At 36.1% G+C, this 13,266-nt stretch overlaps 1 protein-coding gene across 11 annotated transcripts in view; it reads right to left on the reverse strand.

The window, feature by feature from the left end:
- The window catches only part of ERO1A (endoplasmic reticulum oxidoreductase 1 alpha), a gene marked incomplete at both ends in the record, with an annotated part of 41,639 nt that overhangs the window by 19,380 nt on the left and 8,993 nt on the right, over positions 1 to 13,266 (reverse strand). For 8 of the 11 annotated variants that reach the window (XM_079700493.1, XM_079700495.1, XM_079700492.1 and 5 more), the window contains 4 exons: positions 757 to 830; positions 924 to 997; positions 10,832 to 10,870; positions 12,717 to 12,800. In XM_079700493.1, the coding sequence (XP_079556619.1) occupies positions 757 to 830; positions 924 to 997; positions 10,832 to 10,870; positions 12,717 to 12,800 (271 nt within the window). The remainder of the gene's footprint in view (positions 1 to 756; positions 831 to 923; positions 998 to 10,831; positions 10,871 to 12,716; positions 12,801 to 13,266) is intronic. The other 3 variants (XM_079700486.1, XM_079700490.1, XM_079700487.1) reach the window with 3 other exon arrangements.

The following is a 13,266-nucleotide window of genomic DNA, read 5'->3' on the forward strand; positions in this document are numbered from 1 at the left end:
AAGTACACAGAACTGCAAAACTCAGGAGGTAAATTTTTCTTTTCCTGAAACTGGGTTTTCTTTTTAAATTGCTTTATTGTGGTAAAATATATATAACATGAAATTTGCCATTTTAACCATGTTTAAGAGCACAATTCAATGGCATTAATTTTATACATTCACAATGTTATGCAACCATCATTGCTGCTTCCAAACTTTTCTATGACCTCAAACAGAAACTCTGTAACCATTAAGCAATAACTCCCCATTCTCCCCTCCCCCTAACTCCTGGTAACCTCAAATATACTTACTGCCTCTATCAATTTGCCTACTCTATATATATCATATAAGTGGAATCATAAAGTATTTGTCCTTTTGTGTCTGGCCTATTTCATTTATCTTAATGTTTTCAATGTTTATCCATATTGCAGCATGTATCAGAACTTCATTTCTTTTTATGGCTGAATAGTATTCCATTGTACGTGTATACCACACTTTGTTCATACATTCATCTGCTGATGGATACTTGGGTTGTTTCCACCTTTTGGCTGTTGTGAATAATGCTGCTGTGAACATGGGTGTACAAGTATCTGCTTCCCTGTCTTCAGTATTTTGGGGTATATGCTGAGGAGTTGAACTGTTAAATCATATGGTAATTCTGTGTTTAGCTTTTTGAGGAACTGCCAAACTGTTAGAAATAATTTTTTAAATTATTTTAAAAGAATTTCTTTTCCTTAGGCACAATCTTAATATGCATAGTATAAAAAAATGTTATACCATCAGCTTCACAGAAGTTGTCTGAGGAATCATCATGCTTGGTCCACTGAAGAACAGCCTTCTGTGTTTCTTCACTTTAAACAAAGAAAAGAAATAGAGGTATTCTTTTTCTTAAGTTAACATTTCACATGAAAAAGCATAAAATACTACTGCAAAAAACCCCAAACCTTAGAGATTCATCCACAGCTCCAAGTCGTTCGGCTTGCTCACATTCTTCAATATTACTGGCTTCTTCAGAATACTAAAACAAAAGGGAAATAAATAGAATTCAACTGATTGCATTTTTAAAACTTTAAAAAAAGAATTTCAAAGGAATTGGGGTTCTTTTATACCTAGCACCATCCCCCTGGCTTCAAAACTTAAAAAAGAAAAAATTAGCCCCACATTCCTCCTGAAGCTAAAAAATAAAGTCTTTGCCCTTTGTCTTGTTGGCGAACACAATTTACTATTATGTAGACAAAATAAAGAATAGTTTAGAGTCTGATAACTCATTATCAAAATGTCCATTAGAAAATCTTTGAGGTTAAAGAAATCACTTGGCAAGGAGTCATGGAGCAATGTCCCACTTTCCTAATGACCTCACTGTCAGCATCAGTTTTCTCTTCCATAAAATAAGTGGTTGGGCTAGATCTTGTGTGTCTACGATCCATTTCAGCTCTAAATGCCATGATTCTAAAAATGCTCTGGAATCTACCGAATCTTATAAAAAGTATTCCAATATCTTTAGGTGCTTAAAATATATTCTTTAACAACCATATTTCTTCTCAATGTCTAAGTCACTATATATATTCTGCTAGCTGTGTATATGGCACAGGGGAAGTGAGTGTGGATCATGAGATTTCACAACACACCAGTCATCACCACCATACAGCTAAAAGACAACATTGGAAGCAGGAGGCCACAAATTCAATCACTCAACAAATATTAACTGAGTGCCTATTATGTCCTTATTGTTCGGATGACCACACAAATGACTGTCCAGACTAGGACTCTTTTGAGGATAAAAGGGAACACTAAAATAACTGAAATAATACAATTTTTTGAAATGCTTATGTACTGAATTACAACGTTGTTTCATTACATTGGTCGACCTAAAGACAGTTCAATTCAAAAACTACTTTCAAAAATGAAATTCTTTTATACATAATTAAGTATTAATACGTAAAGGGATATGATGTATTCAGCCTACTCTCAAATGTTTCAGAAAACAATAAGACTACGTATATACAAAAAGCATGCTAAAACAAATGAGGCAAAGTATTAAAAATTAGTGAATGTTTATAAAAAGTGTACAAAATGCCTTAATATTAATATTGCTACTTTTCTATAAGTTAGGCATTATTTCAAAATAAGAAGTTAAAAATACTTATCAAAAAGTAAACAAAAGGGGCTTCCCTGGTGGCGCAGTGGTTGAGAGTCCGCCTGCCGATGCAGGGGACACGGGTTCGTGCCCCGGTCTGGGAAGATCCCACATGCCGCGGAGCGGCTAGGCCCGTGAGCCATGGCTGCTGGGCCTGCGCGTCCAGAGCCTGTGCTCCGCAACGGGAGAGGCCACAGCAGTGAGAAGCCCACGTAATGCAAAAAAAAAAAAAAAAAAAAGTAAACAAAATTGTTCAAAAGATAACATATACCTATGTATTTTAATATACCTATGTATATTTAAAACAAAATTTTTTAAACTTTATTACTATAATTACCTGAATATTAAAACATAAATTAAACAAAATAACTTTTCTTAGTTCCTACTTAATAATTTAATCAGCTTTGTAAGTCACATCTGTCTCAAAACTATGTCATTGGCATTTTTCCTGAAGAAAAATAATTTTTCCAATATGTTTATTATTTTCAATGTTTCATAAAATTGCCCACAATCGTCTTCAAAGTTAATTTTAAGGTTAATTTGAAATCATCCATACCTTCAACTGACTCTTCCCTGCAGATATAATTTTTAATTGAGAAAATATTATCTTTACAGGTAAATATATGAAAATGTTTTAGCCCACATATTTTCGCAGTTCTATTCTTTGCCTCTAAAGTAAATTTCTTCAGTAAATATTCTAAGACAAGGCTCATCAAATAAGTTGTCTTCATTTTTTAAATTATTTTAAATGTTTTGCCAAATAGAGATGCTATGAAATTGTAAGCCTTCTTAATTTCATTCCATTTCAGGTCAGAATATAAATTTATCCAGCTAAAAGCAAGAGTTCATCAAGAGGAGACTCTGCCCACAAGGGGAGATTCTCCAAAATACAATTATAAAATTTCAGAATTTAATCTAGTATACCATTTGAGCTTTCCTCACTTAATGTGTACAATTCCTCCCTCGTTTTCATAGGAATAAATATTTAAGGTCTTTGTTTACAATCTTTGTTATAATAAGTGCAACTTGCTAAACATTCAAAAGCTGAAATTTGTTTTGTTCTTTTCTTTAAGCATTCCACTAATTCATACTTTGAATAATGATTTTCTACTGACTTTGAAAATGATTTTCTACTGATTTTGAAAATGAAAATTTCTACTGATTTTGAAAATTCATTTAGAGGGTTCATTTATTAAAAATCAATCAACACCAATGAAGGACTCTTGGGTTGTTTTACAAAATAGTTCTTCAAAGGCTCAAACATTTATAAAATTGGATTGATGATGGACAGCAAAGTCCTACTGCCATGCTAAAGTAATATTTTCTTCAGCATCATCTTCATTTCAAAACTTTATAGTCATTACTTAGTGTATATATAAAAACAAAAACCTACATATTTTGGCAATTACCACTTCTATCTTAAGTGATAAGATATCACAGCATGTTTGGATGCAGTTATGAATTATGTATGTACCTCAACCAATTAAAAATTCATTTCTGCTCCACAGATTTCTTGATTTAGTAAGGACATTGTTTTTACCAGGACATTGTTTTTATCAAAATCTGTAGGTGTATTATCACCACAAAACAAATGCTTTGTCTTCAATTTTGGACTTTAAATGCATTTATATTAACATTCAGTGACAAGTGTTTTCCTTCAACAGAATGCACTTCCAAAAGTTTTACTTTGAGTCCATCAACTGAATGAAAAAATCAAACAATTCTTGGAATTAAATGATTTTCTATTGGAAATAGCTGATAATGGCATCATCTAATTACTGCAAAGTTCTGCACTGGAGCCAACACATTAATAGCTATGACTTCACTCTGTGTATGAATAAGAAAATGCGGAATTAAAAATGAGCAAAATTAGTTTAGATCTAAGGTGGAAAAAGTGCAGAACAGTGGTTGCCTCTAGGGAAGGAGTATGGATTGACTGGGACAGAGTATGAAGCAACTTTCTAGGGTAACAGTAACGTTCTATATTGAAACAGAAGCCTAAGTTACACAGGTGTATGCATTTAACAAATGCACACTTAAGATTTGTGCACTTCATTGTATATTAATTTTATGAAACATACACGTAAGCAAATATTGGACTCTACGTAACGATATACTTCCAGTTATGTATATATCTAGTTAATGACATATAGTGAGGGCAATGTGTACTGATGCTCACAATTTATTTGAAATGAATCAAAAAAATAAAATGGTTTAATGGATGGCTAGAAGGATCGACAGATGGACAGATACGTGGTAAAGTGAGTTTATGAAAATGTTAATGGAAGAATCTAGGTGATTAGTATAAGATTATTCTCAGGAAAATTCCTTCAACTTTGCTGTATGCATGAAAATTTTCATAATAAAATATCAGAAAAATTTAATTTAGAACAGTTATTTAGTCTAAATGAAAAATCTCATATCCCAGAATGATATGTAAATGCACTGTCTCCAGCTACACGTGTCAAATTGTTGTCTTTTTTTTGCAGTACGCGGGCGTCTCACTGTTGTGGCCTCTCCCGTTGCGGAGCACAGGCTCCGGACACGCAGGCTTAGCGGCCATGGCTCACGGGCCCAGCCGCTCCGCGACATGTGGGATCTTCTCGGACCGGGGCACGAACCCGTGTCCCCTGCATCAGCAGGTGGACTCTCAACCACTGCGCCACCAGGGAAGCCCTCAAATTGTTGTCTTAAACACAGTTTTCTTAAAACAAACACTAACTTACAAAGTAGATGCTAAGGCTGTGTCAGCAGATCTGTGTGTTTGGATTTTCATATGATCAGTGATACTTCCATGGCCCTTATGGAGAGTAAACGACGACCTTTGTGCAAGTTATATGTCATCATCAACAGTTCTAAGAAATGGAAATTCAGTACTTCATTTTTCATTAAACAAGTACTTCCTTTTTCCTCTTTCAGTTATTTCAGGCAAAAGGATTCATTGTAAAATTTTAAAAGTACTAAATAGTAATAAGTGGTTGATTTGCACTATACAGTAAAGGATACAGCCACTATAAAGGACTACTCTCTGTATGCAGGATTGCTCATCCTCTGTTTCCCATACATATTTCTCATAAGCCTAACCTCTAATTTCCCAGGTTTTTCACTGACCAGTTAAATGGCAGCTTGGCAGCTTAAGATATATCACAGGTGTGATACATACCACAGTACAAATGGCTGCTAACTCCAAAAGACCAGCAGCATAGTAGTGGCCAATGCTTCTCCCCCCGCTTGCCAAGACTGTAAGGACACAGGGAGGGGGAAGGGTAAGCTGGGGCGAAGTGAGAGAGTGGCATGGACAGACATACACTACCAAATGTAAAACAGATAGCTGGTGGGAAGCAGCTGCATAGCACAGGGAGATCAGCTCGGTGCTTTGTGACCACCTAGAGGGGTGGGATAGGGAGGGTGGGAGGGAGACGCAAGAGGGAGGGGATATGGGGATATATGTATATGTATAGCTGATTCACTTTGTTATAAAGCAGAAACTAACACACCATTGTAAAGCAGTTATTCTCCAATAAAGATGTTAAAAAAAAAAAAAAGACTGTAAGGAGTTAGCTGTCCCCAGCCATTTGTGACTGACTGAAATTATTTCATCAGTAGTCACCTAGGATGTTGTCTTTGAAAGAAAGGTTTAGTTTCCTTACATCTAGAAAAGGTCAGGAGAAGAAGGACAAGTTATTATTGGTCATCTTTGTGTTGAAGTAAGAAGTCTTTAGTGTACATACATCTGAAATATTATATAAGAGAGAAGACAACAGAGGAAGCTAGAAATACAAAGCATTTGGTCAACCAAATCTATCCTAACTTATTTTGATGCAACTGTTAATATTTTATTTAAAAAATTTAAAACTCGAGACAAATAATAAATCAGACAGGATGCCAGAACAACAAGCATAAACTGGTTCTGTCCCAGGCAAACCTTGGCATATGGTCACTTTATTTGCTCTTGTTACTAAATAAGGGCTTTGGATTTTACTCCAAGGGAGATGGGACGCTTTAAACAGAGGAGAGATACAATCTGATTTCCTTGATTAAAAAAAAAAAATCACTCTGGGGCTTCTCTGGTGGCGCAGTGGTTAAGAATCGGCCTGCCAATGCAGGGGACAAGGGTTGGAGCCCTGGTCTGGGAAGATCCCACATGCTGCGGAGCAACTAAGCCCGTGCGCCACAACTACTGAGCCTGCACTCTAGAGCCCACGAGCCACAACTACTGAAGCCCACACACCCTAGAGCCCGTGCTCCTCAACAAGAGAAGCCACTGCAATGAGAAGCCCGTGCACCACAATCAAGAGTAGCCCCCGCTCGCTGCAATTAGAGAGAGCCCAAGGGCGGCAACGAAGAATGAACACAGCCAAAAATAAATAAATAAATAAATAGATTTATTGAAAAAAAATCACTCTGGCTGCTGTCTTCAGAACAGACTAATATAGAGAGCATGGTTAGAAGTAGGCAGACCGGGCTTCCCTGGTGGCGCAGTGGTTGAGAGTCCGCCTGCCGATGCAGGGGATACGGGTTCGTGCCCCGGTCCGGGAAGATCCCACATGCCGCGGAGCAGCTGGGCCCGTGAGCCATGGCCGCTGGGCCTGTGCGTCCGGAGCCTGTGCTCCGCAACGGGAGAGGCCACAACGGTGAGAGGACCACATACCGAAAAAAAAAAAAAAAAAAAAAAAAAAAAAAGAAGTAGGCAGACCATTTAAGAGGCTACTGCCATAATCCAGACAAAAAGTGATAATGACTTGAAATACAGCAGTAGCAAACAATAAAGATTGTAAGATTCTGGGTGTATTTTAAAACACTGTAATCAAAAATTGAATTTGTTCACCAAAAAGGCCTCGAAACAATGACAACCCAGTAAGAATTAGCACCGCGATGGCTTAGGTTATGATCACTAAACACCATTTCTCACTAAAAGAGCTAAGCGTTCCTTAGAAAACTGGTTAATTCCAAGACTGAAGCACGAAAGGTACAAACTAAGCCTAGGACATCTTTTCATAATGGAAGGCAAAAAATCTACTAAGACTACTAGGATCATCTCAAAAGGCAACAATTCCTAACTTGAAGGAGCTTCTTATGGCCAAAGATGGAACTCAAGCATTGAAACAAATAATGACTAAATGACTAGAGAAGATTTCAATACATTAAATATGTCAAAACTTAAGTTCATATTAATACTTAAAAATAAAAACCTTATTGGGCAACTTTGGAGTGTGCTGGGGCATCAACTCATAATTATTCTGAAAACTGGTAAACAAAGGAAAAGAATGAAGCATTTATTCTATGTGTTCTATATAAACTGTATTTCAAGGCATCCAAAGAGTTGACAAGAAAAGGTCTTTATACAATAATAATGGATAGTTAGTATAGGAAAAATGATAAAATTAGAATATCAATATTTTCAAACCCCTAATGAAATAACGTAACTAGGTAATAATCATCAAGGCTGCTAAAACCTTCAGGTAAAAAGCTAGTAGGGAACATTATAATGGACGTATAATGACCCAAAAGATCAATCTTAACATCATGAAAAAAAAAGAGGAAACCAGACATTATGTGATGCAACTGTAAGTACACAGGAACTCTAATGAATATATATCAAAAAATTAATCTGAATCTGATAAGCCTTAATATCTAACTATAGGGCACCACCTGCAAGAGAATGAAAGTAACCCCTTTTTTACCCCATGTGCAAAAATCAACTCAAAATGGATTAAAGGCTTAAACTTAAGACCTGAACCCATAAGAAAACATAGAGGGTAAGCTCCTTGGTACTGGACTTAGCAAAGGTATTTTGGATTTGACACCAAAAGCAAAGGCAACAAAAGCAAAAATAAACGAATTGGGACTATGTCAAACTAAAAACCTTCCGCTCGGCAAAGGAAACCAATAACAAAATGAAAGGGCAGCCTACAGAATGGGAGAAAAATATGCAGATCAGTTATCTGGTAAGAGGTTAATATCCAAAATATATTAAAGAGCTCACACAACTTAATGGCAAAAAATCAAACAATTAAATTAAAGACTGGGCAGAGGAACTGAAAAGACATTTTTACAAAGAACACATACAAATGAGGTACCTGAAAAGGTGCTCAGCATCACTAATCATTAGGGAAATGCAAATCAAAACCATGAGACATCACCTCACACCTGTTAGAATGGCCATCACCAAAAAGACAAGAGATAACCAGCATTGGCAGGGATGAAGAGAAAAGGGAACTATTGTGCATTGTTGGTGGGAATGTAAATTGGTGCAACCACTATGAAAAACAGTATAGAGATTTCTCAAAAAATTAAAAATGGAACTACCAAATGCCCGAGCAATCCCATTTCTGGGTATATATCCCAAGGGAATGAAAACAGGATATCAAAGAGATATCTGCACTCCCATGTTCATTGCAGCATTATTCACAATAGTCAAGATATGTAAACAATCTGTCTGTCAATGGTTGAATGTAAAAAGAAGATGTGAGATATATATATGATGAAATATTATTCGGCCATGAGAAGGAAGGAAATCCTGCCATTTGCTACAACATGGATGGGCCTTAAGGGCACTGTGCTAAGTGAAATAAGCCAGACAGAGAAAGACAAATACTGCATGGTATCACTCATATGTAGAAACAAAAAAAAAGGTCAAACTCATAGAAACAGAGAGTAGAAAAGTGGTGCCAGGGGCAAGGAGGTGGGGAAAGCAGGGAGAGGTTGGTAGAAGGGTACAGACTTTCAGCTATAAGATGAATAAGGTCTGAGGATCTAATGTGTAACATGGTGACCACAGTTGATGTATCATTGTTGTTGTATTGTATCATTTATATTTGCTGAGAGTAGAACTTAAATGATCTCACCAAAAAAAAAAAAAAAGATAAATATGTGAGATGATGGATGAGTTAATTAACTAAATGAGAGGAATCCTTTCAAAATGTATGCATGTATCAAATCATCACAATGTACACTATAAACATCTTACAATTTTATTAGTCAACTGTACCTCGATAAAGCAGAAAATAAGTAATTTTAAAGGGGAATCTGACTCTGATAAGCTATAGTACTTAACTACCAGTTTATGGAAAATGGAGAGAGTGATATGTTAAATGACATGACAGGGATACAATCACTAAATACATAATGTGGGAAATTCTATAGGATATTGATTCATTTCCTTCAACACATAAGTGGCAAAGAAAGAAAAAAGGGCAGTGGGGTGGGGAATGAATCTAGATTAAAAGAGACTTAAGAGCAGGAAATGTTCAAGTAGAACCAGAAAATAAAGAAGTGCTAACAAAAGGGAAAAAAACAGTGATGGGGGTATGTCAAAGGGACACAGGAGCCAACTGAAACAGCTCCCAAGTGTGAAAACTGAAATGATATGAACAACAAAATAAAGGAGTACTAGGTTATAATCCACGATAGAAAATAAATACCCACAAGACAAAGAAATGATTGAGCAAACAAGGAAATGGAGGGAAAAGATAACAAATCTCTCACATTGAAGAATTCCAAACAATTTATATCCTCAAGGAGATGAAGCACTCCTAAAATGTGGGCGGGGCCTAGTAACTTCCTTCCAAAGAATACAGTATGGAAAGGGCAAAAGAAGAATAAATCTGCAGTGGAGAAAGCTGACAAAAAATACCTCAGCCAGGTGATCAAGGTTAACATTAACAGTGATAAGTCATGTTGATAGTATGTACCCTTGATATAGGATGTGATGAAATGGCACTTTTTTTTTTTAACCTCTGTGGTCTTCTTTCCAAAAATACATAACCCCAGTCTAATCATGGGAAAAATATCTGACAAATCCCAATTGAGGGACACTCCACAAAATACCTGACCAGTACTCCTCTGAAACACCTTATCGAAAACAAGGAAAGTCTGAGAAATCGTCACAGCCAAGAGGAGCCTAAGGAGACATGACAACTAAATATAATGTGGTTTCCAGGATGGGATCCTGGAACAGAAAAAGGACATTAGGTGGAAAACTAAGGAAATCTGAATGAACTATGGACTTTAATTAGTGATAACATATAAAAATTGGTTCATTAATTGTAACAAATGCACCATACTAATGTAAGATGTTAATTATAGAGGAAACTGGGTATGGAGTATACGGAAAAACTGTACTATCTCTACAATTTTTCTGTAAACCTAAAACTATTATAAATTTTTAAATTTATTTAAAAAGAGAGAGAGAGAGAGACAGAGAGACATCAACCAAGTGCAATGGGTGGAATATGTTTGAATCCCGTTTCAAATCAACTATTAAGGCACATACGAAAGAGAAATTGAAAACCCATAGAGAAATTGGAACCTGACTTTGGTTATGTGGGGCTTTTTTAGTGTTTTTTGTCTTAGAGATGTATATGAAGTATTTGTAAACAAAATGAGTTATCTCAGACTGGCTTTGAAATAACTGGGAGAATGGAATGGGAGGTACAGATGAAACAAGATTGACCACGTATTGGTAATTGCTAAAGCTGCATGATGGGTATACATGTTTTAGTTTGTTTTTTCCCCTCTACTTTTACCTTTCAAGCTTTCTTTAATAAAGGGTTAAAGAAAAGAAACAAATGAATTACAGCCACTGAGTACAAATAACTTTCAAGGGGTTTCACTGCAAAGGGGAGCAGAGAAGTGGGGTAGTAGCTGGCAGGGGAAGTGAATTTTTTTAGTTTTTGCTCAATACTAGACACATTAATAAGTATATGTACATACCTTGTAGCTTGCAGATTTAATTCCATCAGGAACTTCATCCTGAAAAAAAATTTTAAATGCTTTTAGATGACATTTATTCTATCTTCTGAAAAAATATTTTAAAGCTCTATGATTTATAAGAAAAATTCACAGAACAAATTACTGAAGTTAACAGGTTATTTTTTAACTGAGAATAGTTAGGCAGTCTTTATGTTATTTCTTCAAAGTAAACAAAAAATCCAACAAGTTATGCTATGGATTATACACATATTATATTATAGCACGGAAATGTAAAAATAGCACCTTAGCCATTATTCCTTTTTTTTTTTTTTTTTTTTGTGGTACGCGGGCCTTTCACTGTTGTGGCCTCTCCCGTTGCGGAGCACAGGCTCCGGACGCGCAGGCTCAGCGGCCATGGCTCATAGGCCTAGCCGCTCAGCGGCCATGGCTCATAGGCCTAGCCGCTCCGCGGCATGTGGGATCTTCCCGGATCGGGGCACGAACCTGTGTACCCTGCATCGGCAGGCGGACTCTCAACCACTGCGCCACCAGGGAAGCCCACCATTATTCCTTTTAATGCTCAAATTGTCCCACATTTGGCCACTAGCAGACCCACTAAGTGCTAACCTGTGTCTTTTTTATCTGACCTGTCTTTATCTGCACCTGTGTCTTATTTATATTACCCCAGTAATCTTTAACAGCACTTTTTGTTTCCTGTTATGACAAGATACTCCAGGTTCATCTTATATATTTCTTGTTCCAGTCTTGGAATCAACCATTTTTTAAGGCGCTTTCCGCTTTCAGAGGAAAATGGTACTAGTTTTTAGTTGTGTGTTGGCCACTTAACACAGGACCTATCTGCCTATCCTCAAGTGATGCTGTTAGTAGAGATAATGATGTATGTGGGAGAGCTCTGTAAATTGCAGGGTCCTATTCTAATGCTAAGTGTATTCAGTACATTCCTGAAATAGATTACACTTGCCCAAAGGGAAGGACCCACACAGAGACAATCACTTTATTGTGTACTCTTCTACACTCTGAACTAGGTCAATGTATAGTCTTTTCCTATGACCAGATATTTAGACGGTTTCTAATTTTTTCATACAATAAACTATGCCAAATTTATAGACTGATTTCAGCAGAACTGACATCTTTACAATATTCAGTATTGCTTTATGGCCATCTTTGGACATCTATCTAATTATTTTAGTAAGTGAAATTCTTAGCAGAATTGCTAGGTCAAAGGATATGTACTTTTTTTATTGTTTGGATACATTTGCTGAATTGATCTCCAAAAAGACTTAGCCACCAGGGTGCTCATTTCTTATTCCCAGACTAACACTGGATATTGTTTTTCTTTTTCACATTGGCCAATTAATAATGGAAGTGAAAGAACATTGTTCTGATTCACTGGGAATAAATAACTGGCCTTTTGACTGACAGAGAGTCCAGCCTCTATGGGCAGACAATCTGAGAATTCCTAAGTAATTTGTGCAGACCCTAAGTAATTTGTCCAGACCCTCCCCAAGGAAGAAAATTAATACATCCACAGAAAAAGGGAGAGATTGTATTTGTACCTCAATTAATTTCATTTTTTTTAATACTACAAACATAACTTTGGGTAAGACATAAGAAGAAAAACAAATATCAAGCCAAAAGAACTATTAATCTCAGTAATAAATCAAAGGACTATATTAACCACAAAATTTAAATTCTATTATTATGAAGACAGAACAATTCAAAATAGGTTTTATATTTGTAAGTTTAGGTTTTTAATATGTTAATTTTAAACAACATTATATTTAGCCTAAGGATTGAAATATTATTTCAGTTATATTGGCCCCTTTCAAAAGTTGCAATTATTCAAAAAAACGTGACAGTTCTTAAACGTATACACTGTTCTTACCGATTGACAAAGCTTGACAGCACAATCCCTTCTTCCACACTGGCTGATGTCATTCCAGAAAGGACACGGCCTTTTCAGGTTTACCTGTAAAATAAAATATTAGAAAAAAGTTATAAAAGTAAGAATTTTGAGATTATAACAGACAGATGTGGAATTATGATACTATAACCTGGTCATGTTAACGGCTACAATTATTCTATTTCTTCTACTAACCAGCTGTCAAGTTTCAGTGGTGGTTTATAAGTGTGTAGCTGGTAAGAATAAATTGGTAGACTTGGTTAAAAAGACAAACTCTGCTACTAAACAGACTCTGAACAGATGGCAACCGGGAGCCAAAGTAGCTCATGTTATCACTGCTCAACTCACAGTCTTCTTTTTTTTTTCTTTTTCAACTCACAGTCTTTTAATGAAAGTAACAGCTAACAGACAATTGTGAACTCAGATTGTAACTACATACTCCAATGATGAGGTTTTCTAAACTCTTTCAATAGATATCTCAAGATAAAATGTCACAAGTGACTTGTTAAAACAATACAGGTCAGAACAAAGT

This window comes from Hyperoodon ampullatus (genome assembly GCF_949752795.1).
Source record: "Hyperoodon ampullatus genome assembly, chromosome: 3".
Taxonomy (NCBI): domain Eukaryota; kingdom Metazoa; phylum Chordata; class Mammalia; order Artiodactyla; family Ziphiidae; genus Hyperoodon; species Hyperoodon ampullatus.